Genomic DNA, 24323 nt, shown 5'->3' on the forward strand with positions numbered 1-24323 from the left:
GCAGGGGGTGGGAAAGCCTTGCGTATATGGGAAACACTAATCCCCTGGAAATAATGATCAAAACGTGCATTCTCAGATCATTTGTGCCAGGCTCAAGTCCATGAAAAGAATATAGCTGATAAAGACTGCTGAGAAGAGTATGCTGCACCAGGCGTGTTAAATAGCACTGTGAAAAAGCCGGAGAGGACTTCCTTGATAAGATAAAATCTCCTGGTCCTTGAGAAACTAGGCTAAAGTTTCTCACTCTCTCTAAACTGTGCTGCTGGGCTAAAAGCTGGGCTAAAAACTGGACGCATTTTCAGGGCAGCTTCCAACTCAATTTTTGCCTCTGTTCCAGCACATTTGTAAATACTCAGTTCTGTGGGGAAGGGAAAAAACCTTGCTAATATGGGAACCACATTCACATGTGTAATTTTTTATTTATTAACAAAACCTTTTGCTTCGGGACATGATTAGGCAAGAAATAGGCTGAGTCACGTGGATTATTGCTTGTGGGCTATTAGCTTTGGACAACCTCTTTTGGGGCCAACCCTCGTACCTCCATCTGTGGGAACGTTTTTATGTGAAGTGGCAATTTACAATGGTTTTATATGTAATGTTCCCCCTCTAGTGGCCAGATCGTTTGTGGTTTTTGATATTTTTGTACAAATCATCTCTAGAGTGGGAGAGAACCTTTTATTCAGGGGTACTCTAGATTTGGGAAGGTGAGGGAGAGGGGGTAAAAAAGGGGAATGCAAGCCTCTTTTCCATAGGAAAAAATTGTTCTAAAGTGTCCATTCCAGTCTCTAGGTTTTTATCTTTAAAAAAAATTTTTTTAAAGATTTTATGTGTTTAGTTTAAGTAATCTCTCCACACAGCTTGGGGCTCAAACTTAAAACCCCGAGATCAAGAGTTGCACACTCTACTGACTGAGCCAGCTGGGCGCCCCAATCTTTAGCTTTTTAAACAGGAGATGGAGGTGGAGAATGTGATCTACAGAAGTGAGGAAAGGCTTTGGAATCACCTCTCATCTTTTTACTCTGATTATTTTCTGAATTCCTATGCCTTTGTTAACAATTATTATTATAACTATCCATCAAATGTCATTAGAAAACTTTTTACTGTTATTTTTTAATATAAGAACAGCAAAATGTGGAGGGTAAAACTAGAGAATCTAAAAAATACTCAGAGTATCCTTAGAAACCCTTTGTCCTATGGGTTCCAGTCTTCTTCCAAACCTATGCCAGCAGGTAACTATTATTGACAGTTACTGTATCTTTTCTGGCTTTTTTTCTTTGCATTTACAGACATACATGTACATACTGATATGTGTTGAACATAGACAATTTATATATATACATGTATGCACAAAGAAATCAGGCACAGCATATATAATTTATTTTTGGTTCTTATTTTAAAAAATGGAATCATACTGGGGCACCGAGGTAGCTCAGTCAGTTGAGAGTCCAGCTTTGGCTCAGGTCGTGATCTCATGGTTCATGAGTTCGAGCCCCACATTGGGCTCGCTGTTGTCAGCACAGAGCCTGCTTGGGATCCTCTGTCCCCCTCTTTCTCTGCCCCTCTCCCACTCACGCTCGCTCTTTCTCTCAAAAAAGAATTTTTTTTTTTTAAATGGAATCAGGGACACCTGGGTGGCTCAGTCAGTTAAGCATCTGACTCTTGGTTTTACCCCACGTCGTGATCTCACAGTTCGTGAGTTTAAGCCCCATGTCAGCTTTGCACTGACAGCGAGGAGCCTACTTGGAAGTCTCTCTCTCTCCCTCTCTCTCTGCCTCTACACCATTTGTGCTTTCTCTCTAAAAATAAATAAATAAACTTAAAAAATTGTTTTATTAAAATAAAAAATGGAATTCTACTATAAACACTATTCATTTAATATATTTTGTACATCTCAGGAAAGTACTATATAGGTCTAGCCCTTTTTAAAATAGCCAAATTACTTAAGTTAATATATTTAAGTATTCCACTACTGATGAATATTTAGTTTTTTTCAGTTTTAAAAATGTTTTCAATAAGCCTATTTGTAGTTACATATATCTTTGCCAATTTATGCAGATATTTCTGCGGGATAAATTCTTGGGAATCTAAATCCTGTATCCAAGCACTGGTTATTTTAAGTTGTGATGGATATGGATTGACAGCTTTCCAAAAAGGCTGAACCAATTTATAATCCCACGCACCATGAATCTGCAGCTTTTTGATGTGTGTTTTTTTATATATATATTAAAATGAATCTGAAAACAACCCTGGTAGCTCAGCATCAGGGAAATTCATCTCTAGGATTCAGGAATAGTTGTCAGGGGAGGTGAATGAAACCAAACTGAGGTCTTCATCTGGCCTCAGCACTAGAGCATTCCTGGTTGTTGCTGAAATACAACCCGAGGGCACACTAATCGGTCCAATCTTGGTTGCAAATGACTCAGGTCTGCAAAAAGTCACTCAGTGTTAATGAAATCAGTTTTCATTAACCCAGTAAATTGCTTCCACCCCCCACCCCTGCCCATACTCCACAGTGACCTCTTAACTGCTTCTAATGACTATGTTATTTTTCTCCTTGTGGTCTGGTGACCTGGAGCCCCTCGCTGAGTTATTAATTTCGACTATTCTTAAGTATGGCTTGGGGTGGGGAGGCAGGATGTGTCTGATCTCATGTGCCTCTGAAAAATTAAAACATCAGTCTGAAGGGCAGGAGTCTTACATGTTATCTAATCTCTCCAGCTTCCTCTCACCCATCGCCTTCCTCCATCTGATGTCCTCAGAGTGGGTCCCTGCCTTACCTGGCTTGTTGTGGTTGGTAGAAGTACCTGGGGGAGATTGTAAAAAATGCACTTTTCCAAGCTCTCTCCCAGGGAGACTGAGTAACTAGGGCTAAAATGTAGCCTGTAGTGTGGGAGTCCCTACACAATAGCTGATATATTGGTGTGCTCTAGAAATGTTGGTTAAAAGCTGAACTTTTGACATGTGTGTAAAGTGGGGACCTCAGGTCAACCTGCTAGCAGCTTCTCAATGGTGTGTGGCCTTTTGGTTACCTTTGGCACATGTTTTCTTTGTGTGGACCTGTAGGTTTTGCAATATAAACTTGGAGCTTGGAACTGTTAGGTCCCAGAATGTCTGCAAAACTCAGCCAAGTTGGCTTTGTGGTAGAAAATAAATTGTTACTTATTGCCTTATGCGTCCTCAGAGTGGCACTATTTATAAAGGAATAAGCTGAAACTGCAGTTGGAGAATTCCAACTGCATCTCTTCTCCGTTAAAAGAAAAACTGTGAATAGCATTTGTCATCACCCTTGATGTCTTGTGGCAGTGGTGGGGGAGGTGGACCATGTGCCTAACTAGTCACAAACGTATTGGTAAAGAAATACCAAATACACAATAGGTGTACTGGTAAAAAAAAAAAAAAAAAAAAAATAGAGTCCTATTTTTTAAAATACTTATTTTTTTTTTTTGAGAGAGAGAGACCAAGTGCGAGTAGGGGAGGGACAGAGAGAGAGAGAGACACAGAATCTGAAGCAGGCTACAGGCTCTGAGCTGTCAGCACAGAGCCGGACACGGAACTCGAACTCACAGCCTGTGAAATCATGACCTAAGCCGAAGTCAGATGCCTAACTGATTGAGCCACCCAAAAGCCCCGAGAAATAGAGTCCTTTTAAAGGGAAAAAAAATTGTTGGTGAATCCATTTGATCCCTGCCCAGTAACAAATGTTTAAGGAATGCTTGTTGTATCTTAAACTATTTTAAATAACAGGTTCCAAAAAATCCCTCTTGCTTTGTAGCCTTATAAGTCTTCTGATTTTTGAAATTGAAATTCCTATTTTTATCTGGTATCTTAATTTAAAAAAAGAGAAAAGCTATATATATATATTCATAGCTAAAACTTACAGGTTAATGCTTAGTATTAAAAGATAAGCTCTGAGGATCTAATGCACTGCATTGTGGTTATCGTCAACAATACTGTGATACATACTTCAAAGTTGCTAAGAGACTAGATCCTAAATGTATGTTCTCACTACAAAAAGGAAGCGGTAATCATGTGACTTGATGGAAATGTTAGGTAACACTAGGATGATGATCATACTGCAATATATATAACATGTTACAAACATATTTCAAATTAACACAGTTGTACACCTTGAACTTACACAATGTTATATGTCAATTGTATCTCAATGGGAAAAAAACAGAAAGAGGGATAAAAGCATAGATTTAAAAGGCACTGCAGAATGTTACTTACGGTTTTGAAATGAACACTGAGAGCACGCTTATTTTCTACCACCTTGTCATATTAAAATATACTCCACAAAATATTTAACATTAAAATATTGAATATTAAAACCATTTAAAGATAGGGGCGCCTGAGTGGCTTAGTCGGTTAAGCGTCCGACTTTCGCTTAGGTCATGATCTCGCGGTTCGTGGGTTCGAGCCCCGCGTCGGGCTCTGTGCTGACTGCCAGCTCAGAGCCTGGAGCCTGTTTCAGTCTGTGACTCCCTGTCTGTCTGACCCTCCCCTGCTCACGCTGTCTCTCTGTCTCTCTCCTAGAAATAAATAAAAAATATTAAAAAAAAAAAACCATTTAAAGATATACTCTATAAAAATAATAACAGTAATACAAACTGTTTTAAATGGAAAAAAATAATAAAAACTTATTATTTAATGGAGAAAAACCATTCCTTTTGGAAAACCAAAATGCCCTTGGTCTCCCAAATGTACCATTATTCTAAGCACCTCTGCTTCATGGTGGGAGGTTTGCTTGAACTGCATCCCGATGTCTACACTGGTCATATTCTGCTCCTTGTCATCCTTTCCTATTGTTCTCTTGTTTCTCCTGTCATCAGGAGCTTGTATCTGAGAAGGGAGAACAAATTTGGCAAGACACTGATGCTTTCTGGCAATCATGCCAGCCCTTGTAATGTTCTTTGTCACTGTTTTTGGGTATAGCCAGTTCGGAATATGTTCTCTTAGGAGACTTTAAACCAGTTGTTGATGGTCAAATATTCAAAGAAGCATTCCTGAAGACAAAAGCTGCATCATGTACATCTCCTAACACTGGGAATATTATGTGGAAAAATCTGGTTTATGGTGAAGAAGAAGAAAACGAAGTAAGTTAATGAGTCATTTTTTAAAAGCATGTGTAACTTTAGAAATAAGCCCCCCTAGTTTGTAAAAGCCTCGTAGCTGAGGTCCTTTGGTCCTCTAAGCTGATTCCCTCCCAGTGGTTGGGAAAGGCTCCTCAGTACATCCAGGTGCATCAGGCAGAAATTGCAGTATCATTCTTGACTTCTCCCTCTCTCTCATCTCCCACATTGAGTCCATCTGGAAGGCTCGTCACTACTGCCTCCGACATACACCTTTCAGGATGTTTTTCTCTACCTTCAATAATCCAAGATGCCTGTTTCTCTTGGACTCCTATCTCCTAAATGGTGTCCCTGGATCCTGACAAACCATCTGCCCTTCAATTCAAGTCAGCCTTCCCCACTACTGCCATTTCTTTTATAAATATAAATGTGATCATGTCCCCATTCTGCTCTAACTCTGCTAGTGGCTTTCCATGTACTTTCAGGAAAAATACTGTCTTAGTTGGCTTGGGCTGCTATGACAATATGCCACAGACTGGATGGCTTGAGCAACAGATATTTACTGGAGTCTCAAGAGTCTGAGATCAAGAAGCCGGCTGGCTCAGCGTCTGGTTAGGCTCTCTTCCTGGCTTACAGACAACTATCTTCTTCCTGTGGGTTCACATTGCCCCAACCCTCCCAAAGGAGGCAATATCATCACATTAGGGGTTAAGGCTGTGATGTTTGAATTCTGAGAGGACACAAGTATTCAGTCCATAACATAACAAACATAAACCATAACATGGCCTGTAGAGCTTTGCATTCTCAGGAGGACGAGACTCAGAAAAATATAACACACACAAATTACATAGCGCAAGGCAGCAAGTGATAAGAGCAATATTACATTTCTGGGCACTATGTGGTTATACTGTGTTGTGTAGTAATCCTCAAAATGTGGTCTGCAGCTCAGTGACATCAGCATCACCTGGAAACTTCTAGAATACAAATTCTAAATCTTTTGATTTAGTAGATCTTTTGATTTAGCTTTTGTTCTAGGACTGGGACCTGTGTTTTTTTAAAAAAAATTTAAGTTTATTTATCTTTGAGGGAGAGACAAAGTGTGAGCAGGGGGCGGGGCAGAGAGAGAGGGAGACACAGAACCTGAAGCAGGCTCAGGCTCTGAGCTGTCAGCACAGAGCCCAAAGTGGATCCCGAACCCACAGACTGTGAGATCATGATCTGAGCCAAAGTTGGACGCTTAACCAAGTGAGCTACCCAGATGCCCCAAATAAGCTGTATTTAAACAAGTCCTCTGGGTCATTTTGATGGGTGCTAAAACTTGAGAAAATCAGTGTAGTGAATGCAGTGTGTTGTGCCCACAGGCCCCCTGAAGGATGAAAGGATTTATTTCTCTAGCTGCTGAGAATGCTGTTGGTCTTCCCACCCAAGCCCACACCCTTTTCCAGAGGCTGTCTGCCTCTGGGAGCAATTTCTACAGGGCCAGTTAAGATAGTGAAAGGTTCTGGTGTCTGTTGGAGGTCAAGGATTAGTCCTTGAGCTGTTCTTAATTCCCACCCTTGAAAGAGCTTCAGATGTATACCAATGAGTCTAGGATTGTGGGTGGGGTAGAAGGAGGTGAGGAAAGGGGAAGGAGGTTATTTTCATGAGATGGGAAAGGTAGGAAGAACACATTGCTAACAAAGCAAACACCCCTCTAAGACAAACAACAAATACAAATGCACTTTGTAGAATTGCTTGAGGGTGAATGGAAGTTCTAATTGAGCAAATTCAATTATGTTCAAATAGAGGCGAGGAGAAATGGTCTTAAATTTGTTTGGAAGCACTTTTCTGTATCCACCGACTATGCACAGTGAGGGTGGAGTGTGGGCTGGCTGGAGAGAGGGCAGGGTGAGCAGAGGACGTGGGACATATGGGGTTGTAATTAGTGGCATCAGCACTCTGTAACTGGCTGCCCTTGTAAGCAGGGAGCATTGGGTATGTCTGGTCCAGAGGACTAACAGAGTTAGCAAAGCAGTACACAGCAGGGATGGCTATAGAGTAAATCAAGTAATTTGTATTTTCCCAGTTCAGCCATGGGAATGTGGCATTGAGGACAAGCCTGGGCAGCTGGGTAGGAAGATGAATGACAAAGAGACAGCAGGCTGATGGAAGTGGTGCATAGCCAGCTAGCAGCAAACAAACAAGAGAAGGAAGGAAAGAAGAAGGGAGAGAAAGGGAAATAAAACAGAATATATCATTGGCTCTCTTGTTATTTTAGTCACATGTAAATAAGCAGCATGGGAAATGGAGTGTAAGAAATCCTAGCAATAGACAAAAAAGATACCAGGATGAATAAACTCCAGAGTATTCTACAAAGAAGGCAAGGGTAAGAATAATTGAAAGTAAAATATCTCGGGGCACCTGGCTGGCTCAGTTGGTTGAGCGCCCGACTTCTGCTTGGGTCATGATCTTGCAATTCATGAGTGTGAGCTTCGCATAGCGCTCTGTGCTGACACTTCAGAGCCTGCTTGAGATTCCCTCTCTTTTCCTTTCTCTCTGCCCCTTCCCAAATCATGTTGTCTCTGTCAAAATAAATAAAAAATATATAAAGTAAATTTCCTCTCTCTCTGTCTCACACACACACCTCTAATGCTCTCTGAAGGCAAAGGTAAGCAACCTGCTTCCTTAAGCTTCTTCCCAAAGGGAATACCAGTTGTTAAGGTGAGGGATGAAAGAGGGCATATGGCTTTTCACAGAGGACTACAGAGAATTGAAGTGAGAGATGATGTAGAAAGGTAGGAAGGGGCCTTCCTGCCATATTGAGAAGTTTGGGCTCCATTGTGAGTGTGATGAGAAGTCATGGAAAGGTCTAGAGGTGGGGAGAAGGCACAGTGGGGATGATGAGGCTGGAGACCAAGAGGCTGTTGCGGGGAAGAAATGATGGAAGTGTGGAGCAAAACGATAACGGGGTGAATAAAACAGATTTTAGGTACGTGTAGTGCAGGGGATTTGCAGGACTTCATGGTTGATCAGCTGTGAGGAGGAGGAGGAAGAAGAGGCAGGTACGACTTGTAGCTTTAGCCAATGAGGTGAAAAGTAACACTATTAACTGAATAACAGTAGACACAAGACTAGAGGGAATTTTTATTATCCTGGGGAAATCCCTAATAGTTTTAAAGCAAAAAGGAACTCTGACTTCAGATTTTGTTTATAATTTACCTACACTTAAATGATGAAAGAAGTGTGTTCTTTCATTTAAATGATTCACAGATCTCCTTTAGGAGTTTATATTAGATTTCCATAACCTGTACCACCAAGATTCACCTCCTGTTATATTGATTCTAAATGAATTTTGATATAACCAAATATGTCCATGATAATATGCTGTCTGTTCTGTATAGCACAATGTTAACCCAGAAATAGGTCTGAAATGATATCTAAATTTATGTAGTACATTATAGCCTATATACATCCATTATTTTATGTGAGCTTTGCTAAGGAAGCTAGCTCATCCCTTCCTTATAAGGGTGAAGGCCATAGCAGCTTGTGGGAGAGCCACAGGCAATACAGAGAAATAGTTAATAGTTATAAGACAAGTTGTCTTCCTACTTTGACAAAAATATCTTTGTAACCACAAGAATGGAAAGCATGTATAAAGTTATTTTATTTATATGACTGAAAATTGGCAAAATATAAAATATGACTAAATTTAATTATCCTTGCTCATGCCTGGGCACCTAACAGAGCTGGCAATGTTTAGATGGATAATAAAATAATGACCTAAGTCATAAATTATTATATATTTATTTCAAAGCCTCTATTTTTTCTTATTTTCTTTTTAGTAAAATCATAAATTGTGTTGTTATAGGAAGATTTTCATATAGTTGGTGTTTTATTAACAATGATACTAAATGAGACCATCTTTCTTGAGTCAGTGTAGCTCTTGGATAGTTTTTTTTATTATTATTAATTTCAATTTGAGAAAGCTTCATTCTGCAAAGGGGGATTTGAAAATAAGCCATGAAATTTATTTATTCTGTTCAAACACTGTAATGAGATCACATTTAATGAATTATTATTATTGCAAAAAATATTTTAATTTCAGGGCACCTAGGTGGCTCAGTCAGTTAAGCTCAGGTCATGTTCTCACGGTTCATGGGTTCGAGCCCTGCATCAGGCTCTGTGCTGACAGCTAGGTCAGAGCCTGGAACCTGTTTCAGATTCTGTGTCTCCCTCTCTCTCTGACCCTCCCCTTCTCATGCCGTCTCTCTCTCTCTCTCTCTCTCAGAGATAAATAAAACCTTAAAAAATTTTTTTAAAAATATTTTAATTTCATAAAATAAATAACTATCCCATTGCCATTTTAACTATTTCATAATGTAATGTAATGACAACCAAGTAGTGTGAAGTAAAGTGCAGAACAAATATCAAACTTCTAGACCCACACATCTAACAAGTTTAAAAGTAATATGAATTGTTTAATGTTGCAAAATGTTCTCCACGTGCAAGTATAATGAATACAGTGTTAATGTGTGAGTACCTCTGGAACTCAAATCAGAAAGAGAAGTGAAAAAATTGACATTCAACACAAAGGAACCACACTTAGATATTTAAGAACTGCATTCATGCCATCTGAAAGGAAGGACCCGACAAGTTAATGGGTTCATTTATGTTCTCATCAAGCCAAACACTTGTGTTCTTCAAAATCTCACTGTACTCTGAAGCAGTGGTCATTTCTGATAGTGGTAATGGCCACAATCACAGCATTAGGCACGCTTGTGTTTGGTTTTGAGAGCATAAGGTGAGTGGAGAAGCATTTCTCTGGGACCTGAAGAGTTATTCCTGAGAGCAATGTTCAGCATTATTGGTTACTGTCTTTCAAGGGAGAGGCACTCACGTCTTCTTTCCTTTTCTTGTAACAGCTTAATGGAGGTATAAATCACGTAACAGATGACACCCCCGTTGAGAGTGGTTTTTAGTACATTTGCCCTAAGAAGCAGCCTGTACCTACTAGGCATCACTTCCTATACCTCCCTCCCCATCAGGAACTGGCAAATACTAATCTACTTTATATCTCTATGGAATTGTCTATTCTGGATATTCCATTCAAACAGAATCATATAATATGTAGCCTTTTGTGTCTGGCTTCTTGCACTTAGCATAATACTTTCAAGGTTCATCCATGTTGTGGTGTATTCCACAGTAAGGATACCACATTTTGTTTATTTATTCATCAATCAGTGGACATTTGGGGTGTGCTAACTTTTGGGCTATTACGAATAATGTCACTCTGAATGTTTGTGTACAAGCTTTACTGTGGACATGTGTTTGTTTCTCTTGGGTACATACCTAGGAATGGAGTTATTGGAACATATGGTTTACTTTATATCTAATGTTTTAAGGAATTAATCCAAAGGCTTTATGAAATAGCTGTGCAATTTTACAACTCCACCAGCAATATATGAAGGTTCCAATTTCTCCATATCCTTGTTCATTGTAATTTTGTCTTTTTAATTTTATTTTTTAAGCCCACTGTGTGGTTTGAACTCACGACCTTGAGATCAAGTCCTGAGCTGAGATCAAGAGTCTGGTGCTTAACCAAATAAGCCACCCAGGTGCCCCTGTGTCTTTTTTATTATAGCTATCCCAGTACTGACTAATTGTGTTAAACCCTTCATAAGTGTTAACTCATTTGATCTTCCCAATATTGCCATATCCAGAAAGGGAATTAGACTTAGAGATGTTCAGTAACTTGCTCAACCCTAATACACTGAAAAGTGCCAAAGCTGAAATTAGAAATATGCTACACAAATACACACTCTTTGAACACTAAGGGCAATGGAAACAATTTGGGCAAATTTCACAAGACCTTCTTGAATTTAAAATCTTCTGTTTTATCCAAGTTAGTCTCCCGTTCATGTCCTGAATCCACTCCTGCCTTATGCTTCAGAGCCAACTAGTACTGAGACCTAATATTGAGAATTAGAGGGAAAAAGAAATAGTTTCAATTAAAGCAAAAATGTCCATTTAGTCCCTGATAATTTGTAAATATTAATTTGGAATTTTAAAAAATCATTAAAAATAAATTTGAAAAGCCTAATTTTCTTAGTATGATCTTTATTATTCTTGGGCCAGAATTGTTTCCAAGGTACACATTACCACGTTCTTAATGAAGTCAGTGGAAACTGACTTGAAATTGAAGTCAATTTTTATGTTTTAATTCCATAAAGATATATGCTACCTTTAAACCTTCTAATTTGCATTAATTTATAATTATAAAATGTTTACATATTATAGTTAAACAGAAGTATATCTATTAGTGTTCTCAAAAATAGAAGTGTCACCATTTTTAAAAACTTGGCAGTAAAGTAAATGCCATTAACTTAGTGTTTAGGAAAGACTTGGAATGGACTCTTTTGACTCTTATGTTAGGAATCTGATTTCCAGGGCTATGGGCTATTTAAGAATAAACACATGAGGACAAAAAATTCCAAGGATCTATATTCAGTGAGCTCTTTCTTTGGCAAGGGCACCAAGAAAAGGATACTATTCATGTCCATGCCTCTGAAGACTGTCCTCTGTGAGGATCTCTGATTCACAGATGGTGATATTCAATAGAGAAAGGGCTGAAGGAAGATCTGTAGAAGCAAACAGTGAGCCAATCATTTTCCTTCTGACCATTTCCTTACTGCTTCTGGAGCATTTTAGTTATTAGAAGTGCTTATTAGAAGAAAGGCTATCTTGAAGTGAGTAATACAAGGACCGCTTCAGAAAAAGCAAAGTTCTAGAGTCAGGTTGGCAGGGAGAAATGTTTATATTAGAGGGAAAATTTGTTCTGTTTTAAACATAACACATTTGTAGTGTGGGACATTTTATGAGAACTCTATATTATCCTCTATTCACATGGAATCATTCCTGATAATATAAACATGCAAACCCTAACATACTTATTATTTAATAGCTTATTGAGATATAATTCATATACCATACATTTCATTTAAAGCGTACAACAAATATCTTACTTATGATATCACCCAGAAGTACAGTGTCACATTTATAATACGGATCCCTTTAACTTATAAAGTGTAGGGCCTCCTAGTGATAGGGTTCAAATGTAATACAGAAGAAATTAATGCATTTACTAAATCCTATAGGATCCAAATAATTATTTTAGCTTTCAAAATATCTGATAAATCTCCATATTAACTTTGTTTTTCTAACAACCTTGCTTTCAGGAAGGAAGTTAAAGATGTTTGCCTGTCCAGAAGTTTAAATGGAACAATAGAGCTCTGATCTCCTTTTGCGGTGGTACTGGGGTTATTTTCATATTATTAATACATGACAAAGTGAGGCTGTTTGAAGTTTTGAGGCACAACTTCACAAGATTTGGAACGTACCCAAGTATATAGTGAAAACTTTATAATTTGTTTCCTTTCCTGACTTTTTTGGTCAGTCATTGTCATGGTTATACACAACTGATGGTAATTATGAGAGTTTTATCAGGTGATAATCACTCATGCCCTTTCCTTGATTTGTGTTTCTAAGCAAATGAGAAATAAAATGCACGAGTCAGACAGAAATGAAAATATCAGCTTTATTACTGATAAAATTGATTAGAAAGCAAGGCTTAGGTATACAGCTGCAAGGGTTTTCTTGGATCATTATGATTAGGTTTGGGGCTAGTGCTAGAAAACTTAGAAGAACAGTAGCATAAATAAGGGCTCTAGAGATTCTTTCTCACCTAAAGTCCAGAGGTAGCAGAACAGGACTGATCTGGCACCTGGACTCCTTTTAATTTTGTTCATTAGTTATGTATGGCCTCCTTTTCTAGAGTTATTTTGGGGGCTGGGATGCACACCCCAGCTCCAATAGGAATAAAGAGGGGGAAAAAGAAAAATCTCTCCATTTAAAGACACACTGGTTTTGCTTGTATCTCATTAGCTAGAACATAGTCACTTACCCTTGTCTAACTAGGAAAAAGCACCCAGCTAAAAACAGAGAATTCTACTATAGAAGAGGAGAAAGTGTATTGCTGGACAATTTACAGTCTCTGCCACATTCCTGAGTTAAACTTATGCAGCCAGGCAGAGGCCGAGCCAGGCAACCACTGGCCTCCCCTGTGGGGAAGGGCAAGTGCTTATCACGAGCAGAGACTTACTTGGAGGCTAACCTGCCTGTTAAGAGGGGATCGCAGAAGAGACTGAGCCAAACACGTCCCGTTCCCTGTCATTCTCACCCACTGAGAGAGGCCTGGTGTGTTTCTCCTTTACTTTTCATTCCTAGCTGATGTTTGACTTTTCCAAGGGGCAGTACAGTGAGCTGTCATAAGGGAGGAAAGCAGCACATAATCTGGCACCACAATAACAAGGTTTTCTTATTTTCCCTTGATCTAGCCTTTCTTTGTCTTCGCTGTCCATTAAATTAAGAAATCTTCCTGAATAGTCATAAGAGAGTTCTTCTTCTGGCAAAATGTCTTTGGCTGCAAAAAGTGCCAACTTTGGTACCATTGAGTCAATTCGGACGGGAATCATCAACAGGTTTGGCTCACAAGAATGGTTCAGAAATCTTCCAATATTTCCTATATAGGCAGGATCAACAAAAGTTTCTATTACCTGCCCACTGTAAACATGTTCTCTGACGGCTATAATGTAATTTGGGTCCTGTATTGTCTGTAACTGAATTCTCCTCTGTACTTCAGAGTATCCCAAAACTTCTCCAGCATATTCACAGACAAACCGCCCTTTTGGTATAAATTCCAAGGTACGAAGTCCCCAGCCTTTTTTCTCTGTCTTGAACACCTGGAGTTGGAACCGCAGACCCTGCTGGACCACTCTGTTCCTGCAGTGGTCACTGCACCGGCACAGGATGTTGCATTCAAAAACTGGCTTGGCGCACCCTCCTTCAGATCCTGTACCTATAAGGCATGAATTATCATCATAGTTCTCCGCATGACGGAGACACGAGCAAATACCAGGGAGGCAGGTTTGGAGACAAACGCATCCGGGAAAGGTTATTTGTGTGGGATCAATGTCTGCTCCAGGTCCAGCTACGTGGTCAGGAGTATACTGCAAGAAACAGAAATGCTCTAAGTTAGCATGGCATGGCATGTATTCAGACACATTTCAAGCAGCTTTTGGATGAGACACTTCCTAATTCCAACATATAAAAAAATAGATTAAAATGAAACTAACAAAGCACAATCTGTTGAAATATTGTTTGAAAACATACATCTTCAATTTAAAAAATAAGATTACTTTTTATTTTTTAGAACTTTACTTATTTTGAGAGAGCACGAGTGAGTGAGGGAAGGGCAGGGAGAGAGGGAGAGAGGGAATCCCAAGCAGGCTCGGCAATGTCAGTGCAGAGCCTGATGCAAGGCTCGAACCCATGAACCCTGAGATCATGACCTGAGCTGAAGTCAAGAATTGGATGCTTAACTGAGTGAGCCACCCAGGCACCCCAAGATTAAGTTTCAGATTTAAAATTCTGTGGTTTTATTGTAGGTATGGGGTAACAAAAGAAAAAAATGTTTTTCTCTTATCAGAAATGGAAAGATTTGTAACTCATTTTGTTTTCTTCTCAGCTTTAAATATCAGAAAAATCAGTGCTGAATTTAATTTTTGAATGCGTTAAGCATTTCATCCTTGGCCTTGATCTTTTTACATTTATCTGACAATATAAATGTATATATGTATTTTTCTTTTTTTTTTTTTTTTTGGCTGTTTCTACTTTTTTTTTTTTTAATAGTTTATTGTCAAATTAGTTTCCATATATGTATTTTTCTTAAATGTCTACTTATTTTTAGAGAGAGTGTGTGCATGCATGCATACACAAGTGGGGGAGGGGGAGAGAGTGTAAGAGAGAATCCCAAGCACTGTCAGTGCAGAGCCCCATTTGCAGCTTGAACAAACAAACTGTAAGATCATGACCTGAGCCAAAATCAAGATTTTGATGCTTAATCAACTGAGCTGCTCAGGCACCCCTGCGTGTATGTATTTTATTGAGTCACCACAGATATTTTTAGGGGATAAGAAAGTCATATTTGAAAAATGGCCTATGGAAAAAAGTCTTCCATTGATTTTTAAAGGAATTCTTAATTTGAAGATTACCTAAATTCCTAAATATTCTTTGATGTTCAAAAAAGACACTGTTACTTCAGAGTTTTACTTGAGTCTTCACAACATTAAAAATAGGCAAAATTGGCCAAGAAAGTACAGAGTTCCAAAAATTGTATTTGTTATATAGATATTAATAAATGTAGAGGTATTATATACATGTAAAAATAGTTTTTATTTAAGTGATAAAGAGATAATATGCAAAAGTTTCTCACATTACAGAAAAAGAGAAAAGTCTCAAGTCTACGATCTCTATGTGAAACCTGATCTCCAGTTATTTCCTCACTAGCATAATGAAGCGTATTTCCAAACCTTAATGATTAAAGTATCTCTTATAAGCCCAGCATATTTCCTTATGTATAGAATCATTCTTGCTTATATGGAACCTAATTCATTTATTTATATGTGCTACTAGTGCTCTTGGACCCAATTTCAATGTGGTGGTAGTGGCGGGATTTTTCCACACCTCTAACAAGCAATGCTTTGGACACCAGGTCAGTATGCTATAGTTCAACTCAGTTCTGACACTATCCAATAGCATCACGTTCCACAGTCTAAGGAGTCCGTCCTAAGACTGCTCCCCACCCCCTCAGAAACCAGTCCCAAGCTCAGGTTGTTATCTGTGCTTCTGACTCATGGGCTATATATTGGAGGTTCCCATGACCTCCTCCTTAGATTTCAGATACCAGTCCCAAGTCTACGTTGTTACCTGAACTTATGGCTGACAAGCTGTAAATTAGAAGTTCTCAAAATCCTCTCCCTGGGTTCAATTAATTTGCTAGAATTGCTCACAGAAAAATTTTACATAGTAGACACCAGTTTTTTATAAGAGGATACAACTTAGGAATAGCCAGATGGAAGAGATGCATAGAGCAAGGTATGGGGAGAGGGAGCTTACATGCCCTCCGCACGCATGCCACACTCGCAGAACCTCTACTCCCAGCTCTCTGAACCCTGTTTTCTTGGGTTTTTATGGAGGCTTGATCGCATAGCCAAGATTGATTACATCACTGACTACTGGCAGATGATTCAACCTGTAGCCACTCTTGTAGCTGGAGGCTGGGGGTGAGGATACTGAAAGTTCCAACCCTCAAATCACACAGTTGGCTTCACTGGCAACCAGCTCTCACCTTCAGGTGCTTTCCAAGACTTACCTCATTAACATAACAAAAGATATGCACTCATCACTTAGTAAATAGGGTTTTAGGATCTCAATGCCAGGAATGGGGAGAAAGATCACATATGTATTTATCACAAAATCACAGCTGCTTTGTTCCAAAAAGGATTTAATGAGACTTACAAAGATGTAAGATAAATGAACAATACATAAGAAATGTAAGGCCAAGGACAATAAGCTAGTTGAGAGAGCTTAGGCACACAAAGTGTGCAGCAGCAGTAAACTGGATGTTTGGTTCTGAGCACAGCCACTTCGAAGAGGGAAAATAATGATATGACTTTTGGCTTGCACTATCCATAAAGAACATTCTCACTGTTCAGAAGAGGCAGTGACTTTTCCAATATGGAAACGGCAGGGAAATTTCACCAATGTGTCTGTCTAAACCATTCTTTTCCAGAAAGCAGTTTCATGGGCTGTTTCTCATTCTGAGTTTCAGTACAGGCTATTGGCATGCTGCCCATGCACAGTCAGTAAGAGCAGTACTGTGAGGGACCAGCTGCACAGGCTTTAATTTAGGGATAGACTTTAGAGTATCCAGAGGAATGTCTGAACCATGTATCTTTCAGTCAATCATCCATTAATATTGTGTCTCTGGACAAAGCTTTGGAGAAAGTATTAAACAACGTGAATGCACTCCCTGTGGAAGCCTCGGTAGAGCTATGCAGTTAGGCTCAAAACCCTATACTTTAAAAAATGGTGAGCTGGGGTAAGGATTGACATCCTCTGTGAAAGATGAGGAGGATGAGTGGGAGCACCTGCGGGGGAAGGCCAACACTCTGCTTAAAAGTGATTTGGGGGTGGAGAGTGGAAATAGCTTCTCTTGTTTGTGTCATTTCTTACAGCTTTAGCTTAGCAGAGATGTCCTAAAGGGATAAAGAATGGCTTAGAAAAAGATGCCCTATCAGTCAAATTCAATGGCTGCTGTCTTATACAGAATCTACTTCCAGTTTTTAGAAGAGTCAAGGTTGAAACATAAATGGTTATGAGACATTTTTAAAAAGTACTTGTAAAATGAAGATTTTACTGTCTCTTTGTTAAACTTTTCAGGAAGAATTCTTTTCAATTGATTTCTTCTTAAAAGTGCACATATTTTTAAAGTACTATATAAATCGCTAAACTCTAAAGTGATTTTTTTTTGAGAAAGATAATTCCTTTTAAAATCAAGTCTGACTTGCTGCAGTTTTTTAACCAGAAGAGCATATCATTCTTTGTTGAATTTATTTGGGTATGGTGAGGTTTAGAAAAATACTTTTATTTGCTTATTTTTATTTACATATTCAAAAAAGATATTGGAGAATCTAGTGATACAGTTTTGTTTTTTTTTTAATTCTGGAATTTAAACTTGATGCACAATCTAAGCTCTTTTAGAGACACAGATTATAAACAATTCCAAATGACCTGCAGACACCTTCCAAAAGATAAGAGAGACCTCTGGATAAACTTCCTGTTTAAAGAGAGTATTTGTTTTCCCCTGATGGATGTAATCCTTAACCCTAATACCAATGCTTAACACAACTCATTTCATCTCCATACATTTCCATTTCCTCTTCCATAAATAGTCAGTAAAATACCACTCCAGGAAGATGTTTCACCTGACTCAGAAAAATGGCTGAAAAATAATCTTTTGAAAACCAGTCTAATTTAACATGATTATGTTATTATTCATCTTTTTGAGTATCTAACTACATATTGAAAATGGTTTTCAGAAATAATCTGATGTCACAGACCTGATATTCTATTCAAATATTATGTTATACAAATTGTTAACTTTTGAGAATCTGAAAGCTGATATATTTAATTTTTTTAATGTTTATTTATTTTTGAGAGAGAGAGAGAGAATAAGGGAGGGCAGAGAGAGGGAACATAGAATCAGAAGAAGGCTCCAGGCTCTGAGCTGTCAGCACAGAGCCTGATGCAGGGCTGGAACCCATGGACCGTGAGATCATGAGCTGAGCCAAACTTGGACACTTAACTGACTGAGCCACTCAGGTGCCCCTTAAAGCTAAAGTTAAGTACATTACAAATGGGGAGTCAGCTGACTTGAGCTTAAATGCTCCCAACTTGTAACTCTTTCCATAGTGTGTCCTCTACTTCCTGGAACAAAGCCCAGGACCAAACTGATCCGAAAAAAAGAGTGTTACCCTCAGGACTCTGATGCTTACCTTCAACCAAGGAGAGATCAGAGTTTGAGGAATGAGACCACAGAGGACAGGTTTTTATCCATTAGCATCTGTTCCTTTCGTTCTGATAATAGCACCTTGACTTCTCAGGGAAACCCTTCCCACTCCTGTCTCAGTGGTTTGGATAGGGGATCCAGGTTCAGTAGGAGCCAGGACTTGGCTAATCAGGTCATCATTTGTTCCTTTCAACAGTGTTTGGTTCACGGATCTGCAGAGTACTTAAGCTAGATCAATGAAAAAGAATTCTGGGGATACCAAGATGACTCAGTCAGTTGAGTGTCTGACTTCGGCTCAGGTCATGATCTCACAGTTCATGGGATTGAGCCCTACATTGGGGTCTGTGCTGTCACTGCAGAGCGGGCTTTGAATCCTCTGTCCCCCCTCCCCTTTCTCAAATACACAAACATTAAAAAAAAAAAAAAAAAGAATTCTGGGACATCTGCTTAAACAATCAAGAAGAGACATTCTCATTCTACCTGTTCACCTGGAATTTTCAAGTTTTACTGCATACATAAGACCTACTGAGTGTGTAGCCAACCAGAGGAAAGAGGAGCAGGGGTGCAAAGGGTACAGGTAGTAGAAAGAAATATCTGATGACACCATTAGCGTTCTTATATCCGGGCATGCCTATAATTAAAACTCTTGGACTTAGCTGTTATGAGGCAATTCCTTTTATGCTTGAGTTAGTTTATATTGTGTTTTTATTTCTTGCAAACAAATGACTCTATTTTTTAAAGTTTATTTATTTATTTATTTTGAGAAAAGAGAGTGAGTAGGCAGGAGAGGTGGAGAGAAAGAATGAGAGAGAGAGAGAGAGAAAATCTCAAGCAGGCCCCATACTACCCAATGCAGGGTTGGATCCCAAGAACTGTGAGATCATGACCTGCGCTGAAATCAAGAGTCAGACACTGAACTAACTGAGCCACACAGGTGCCCCACAAACAAATGACTCTTTATTGATATACCCATGGTGGAAGCTGATAATGGTTCCAGGAAATGGCTGGAAAATTTAGTCAAAGTGATAAATGAAAATGAGAATTCAGGTCACCAACTGGGAGATGAGGCTAAGGAAAAATGTGCAGGAGGCCAGAGACGCCTGTGACAGGCCTGGAACACTGGACAACCAATGGTGAGCTTTTTTTTTTTAATGTTTACTTATTTCTTTTGAGAGAGAGCACGAGTTGGGGGAGGGACAGAAAGAGAGGAGAGAGAGAATTCCAAGCAGACTCTGCACTGTCAGCCCAGAGCCCTAGGCAGGGCTCGGTCCCACGGTTCACGAGATCATGACCAGAGCAGAAATCAAGAGTTGAACGCTTATCTGACTGAGCCACCCAGGTGCCCCAATGGAGAACTTCTTAATGTAGACCATGGAATGTCTAAAGGAGACACATACAGAACATAAACACACATACAATGCTCTTATTAGCACTGTGACTTAGAGCAAGTTACCATCTAAGCTTCAGGTAAGCACTTATAAAACAGGAATAATAATACCTGTATCTGCCTACCCCAACAAGGTATTATTAAATTTAAATAACTAACTGTACTCAATGCTAGGCCCTTTATACCTTTAAAATAGTAGCTTCCTTAAATCCTTCTAGATGTTATTTCTAGGCTCTATATTTAAAACATCATATATTTCTGACACATTACTTAATCTCTCTAAATATTTCCTTTCTATCTATCTCACAGGTGGCTGTGAAGGAAAAAAAAAGTGAAAGTACCCATGTAAAAAGCTTACTCTAGTGGCTGGCACATAAGCATTCAATATGAATAATGTAGGCTATCTAGTAGGGTGGTGGAAACAACAGATTCTGAAGTCAAAATTTCCAGGTTCAAACAGAGTCAACACAAATTATGTCTAGGAGACCATATGATTATATTCCTGTCTTCCATTACTTATCCATCTTGAGAGGGAGGAGACTAAAAACTGACCCAGCACAGACATCTTTCATTCATCCACAAATACTGCCTTATTGCCTATTATTGCATGTACCAGAATTTAGAAAGAACCAGTCAGAAAAATACAAAAAGGGCACAAAGTATGAGATTTTTATCATTTCTTTGTATCATAATAACATAAATTTTACTTTTTCTTGGTATGTATCAAAATAAAAACATTGATCATGCAAGAGTTGGGAATTAATGCAAAATGACCAATGCAAAATAATGTAGCAGAAACCAGATCCTTGAAGAACTGGGTGGAGATTTAAAGTTTTTGACACAACTTAAAACTTTTTTATAAACCATGGTCACTCAAGAAGCCAAAATGGAAACCAGGAGATAGCATGTTGAAAAGCAAATACACCTCCTTGGCTCAAGTTCTCTCTTTTCTGAACTAGACCTACACTTATTAATAGTATGAACTTTGGGATCTAAATGGCATAGGCTGTAGGGGTCTCTAGTAATACTAAATGCGTAAGTCTTATCTTCCTAACAGATATAGGTCTCAAGGAAATGGTCATGTTGTTTGGGGTATGACACGGTAATGGGGGTTGAGTTACTTTTCACAGTACTAGGCACAGGGCAGCTGGCTTAGAAAATATTTTTTGGCTCCTTGATTGCAGGTCTTGATAACTTCTCATTGGAAGTCTGACTTTTCTAAGTCACACTATACTGAAGCTCCAGAAACTTAAGTATGATACTGCATAATATTTTGGGCTTTAAACCTAGGCCTTGATTCTGAATTTTAAGGAAGTGCTTTGAAAATCTTCATTCCTTTTTTGGTTGTTTTGAAACACCAGCTACATGAATCTCTGTACTTGGCCTCTACCCCATGAGTTTGTTTTTGCTCCAAGCAACTATTAAGAGCTTGTGAGCCAGATAATTCTTGTCAAGGCCAAGCTGAAATCTTAAAAAATATGTTTGAAGCTGGTTTCAGAAACCTGTAAAAAGGCTAGATTCAACACTTCAAGAAAATCAATTAGTTTACTTTCTACTTGGCTTTCAACACAGATGGCATTATGATAGGCTTGTTTCCAGCATGAACATGTGAATGTTCTTTTTGCTTTTTCACACAGTACTCAAAGGCAAACTAGATACAAAGTTATTTTTACCTTGAGTTTTTCATGTCTTAACTCTTATATGTATACATGCGTATGAAGGGAGGTTTTGGGGTAAGCAAGCTGTTTTGACCTTTCAATAGACTCATTTTGTGCTCTATGAATATATGAAAGCAAACTAGTTAAAGACACTTTAGGCTTGTCATAAATATGTTTCAAGCATGTTTTATCTTCTTGGTAAGACTATAAGCTCCTCGAGGAAAGATCTTATCTTCTTTCTGTGACCCTAACTCTATCCAGGGCTCTGCATATAGGCTGGCAGCCAGAATACTGTGGTACTGAGTCTTAGTCTACAGATTTTCAATTACACCCATCAACTGTAGGTATACATATCAAACATAAGGCTTCCTTTCTCCTCCTTCCACCTCCCCCCCACCCCGCCCCAGCAACTGAATGCTTTCTGTAAGGTCTTGTAAGCTCAAAAGAAAGGTTGTCATCATTTTATCTTCTATATCTAGCTTATCGCTTAGCACATTACACACACTCAATTATTTGGTGAATAAAGAAAACATTTACCAGTGTTTCTGACCACACATTCAGCAATGTTTGGCATTGAATAAGCTTTTAGGGATTAGTGTTTAATCCCTAAACTGCATAAGGTAGTTTGAGGAAATATAACCTTTTCTGACATAATTTCGTGCTCTACTCTGAAAATTGTATTGAATCTACTGTTTTATTTCATCTTTGCAACAACCCTAGGAAGGAGGGGCACACAGGGCTCGATATGGACAATGTATGTGACAAGGGTTATACATTTTTAATTGTCTTCATTTTACAAGTGAAGCAGCTCAGGCTCCAAGAAGCCGCTAAGACGGCTAAGGCCTGAATGTAGCTCTTCTACTTCCAAGTCCAGCGTTCCTTTCACTCCATCATTATTTTTTACTCACATTATTTAGGCAACAAGCAGTCCAAGGTCACAGGAGTGAGAAAGCTAGATCAGAAAAGGTTTTGATGTGGTAACAGTAGAGAACATTTCTTGAGTTCTTTTAGCAAACCACAAGTGCACTTTACTTGTAATTCTCAAAGCAATCCGGGAGACAGGCACGATTATTTTCATCGTACACGGGAGGATTCCAATGCTCAGCTGGGGCTAGTTTCTATTTGCCAAAGACCTCACAGCATGAGGGAGACTCCGCAAACTCTCACTCTAGGGACTAAGTTTGTAACCCTACCGCTAGGCTGAGAGCTTACTTACGAGACACCTGAGACCAGAGAAGTAAATGATTTGCCCCGATCTCTCAATGAGTTCTGGGGACAGACCAGGGGGAAAAAAATCCAGAATTCTCAAGGATTCTTTCCAAGGGATCTCACGAGACACTTGGTTTTGCCCTTCAGGGAACTGCCTTTCAGGAACTTCTACGGACAGAAAGGAGGAATACTCTTGTTATTAGGGTCATTACGGAGGGTTCACAGAAAAAGGCTAAAACCTGCGCAATTTAGAGCTATTCCTGGGCGAAACAGCTCTGCGACAGGGTAAGAAACAAGGTCGAGAAGTACGGGGACAACTTGCGGTATGAGAGTCTTCCACACACCTGCGGCCAGGTGGGGACGCAACGCACTCGGTCCTCGCAGCCGTTCAGCTCCTCGCGCTACCTGGACGGCGCCAGCCCCACCCAGGGGGCTGCGCGCGCAGTGCTCGTGCCGGGCAAGCTTCCGGGGAGGGCTGGGTGCCCGAACCCCCGAGCCGCACTCGCGGCGGCCGAGCCCCGCCTCCTACCTGGAAAGGCTCTGGCTCCGCCCCCGGGGGCCACGCGCTCACGGGCACGTTCTCCAGGCCCCGCGCGATATCCAGGCGCTGCGTCGGGGCCTCAGGCCCTTCCTCAGACGCCGCCATTCCCGCGAGGCTCTTTCTCTACTGTTTTCACCGACCTTTCGCGCCGTCTCGATGCGCGCGCCACCTAGACGAGTTTGAGCCTCGCAGAGAATGCTGGGAATCTTGGGTCGTGCAGCCCCGCCGCCCCTTGGGAGTCGTAGTTTTTCTCTACAACTGGCCTGTGAGGGCGTCTTCTCAGCTTTCCTGGAGTTTTGGTGTGGCCCTGCCCCGGCACAAGATTCTGATAAAAACCCGAAATTGCTTAATCCACTGGGATATTTCCAGAGTTGTCTGACCTTATTGTCCTGCCTATTGTAAACCCTGTCTCCTTGCAGCTTTTGCGGCACCTGCCCTTGATGCGCTGGCTTCTCGCCGACCGTCCTTCCCCGCCTGATTCTGAAATATTGGTGGGTGACCCTCAGGTTTCGCCCTCCGCCCCTTTACTCATCTTGTCTGGGCTTCCTTAGTAATGACAGCTCCCCACATAGCTTCAAATACTGTTATAACATTTTTATAACAGTTACTAAATTTTTTAAATGTTTATTTATGCTTGAGAGAGAGAGAGGACAGAGTGTGAGCTGGGGAGGGGTAGAGAGGGAGACACAGAATCTGAGACCCGCTCCAGGCCCTAGGCTCTGAGCTGTCAGCACAGAGCTGGATGCCAGGATCGAACTCACAAACCGAGATANATTTTTTTTTAAATGTTTATTTATGCTTGAGAGAGAGAGAGAGGACAGAGTGTGAGCTGGGGAGGGGTAGAGAGGGAGACACAGAATCTGAGACCCGCTCCAGGCCCTAGGCTCTGAGCTGTCAGCACAGAGCTGGATGCCAGGATCGAACTCACAAACCGAGATATCATGACCAGAGCCAAAGTTGGATGCTTAACCGACTGAGCCACCCAGGTGCCGATTGTTGAATATTTTAA

General features: G+C 39.9%; 1 protein-coding gene across 2 annotated transcripts; it reads right to left on the reverse strand.

The window, feature by feature from the left end:
• Positions 1-12631: 12631 nt before the first annotated feature.
• LOC144231285 (histone-lysine N-methyltransferase SETMAR) lies at positions 12632-23486 on the reverse strand. Of its 2 annotated transcripts, none has more exons than XM_077763720.1 (2): positions 23303-23486; positions 12632-14116 (listed from the first exon to the last, which is right to left on the reverse strand). In XM_077763720.1, exons 1-2 carry the CDS (start codon positions 23417-23419, stop codon positions 13331-13333), a joined length of 903 nt encoding a protein of 300 aa, XP_077619846.1. In that variant the 5' UTR covers positions 23420-23486; the 3' UTR covers positions 12632-13330. The 2 variants fall into 2 exon arrangements, 1 of the variants encoding a protein (XP_077619846.1); XR_013335029.1 differs by having other exon boundaries at positions 14030-14116; positions 23118-23394.
• Positions 23487-24323: the final 837 nt, after the last annotated feature.

This window comes from Crocuta crocuta, unplaced genomic scaffold (genome assembly GCF_008692635.1).
Source record: "Crocuta crocuta isolate KB4526 unplaced genomic scaffold, BGI_CrCroc_1.0 scaffold184, whole genome shotgun sequence".
Lineage (NCBI taxonomy): Eukaryota > Metazoa > Chordata > Mammalia > Carnivora > Hyaenidae > Crocuta > Crocuta crocuta.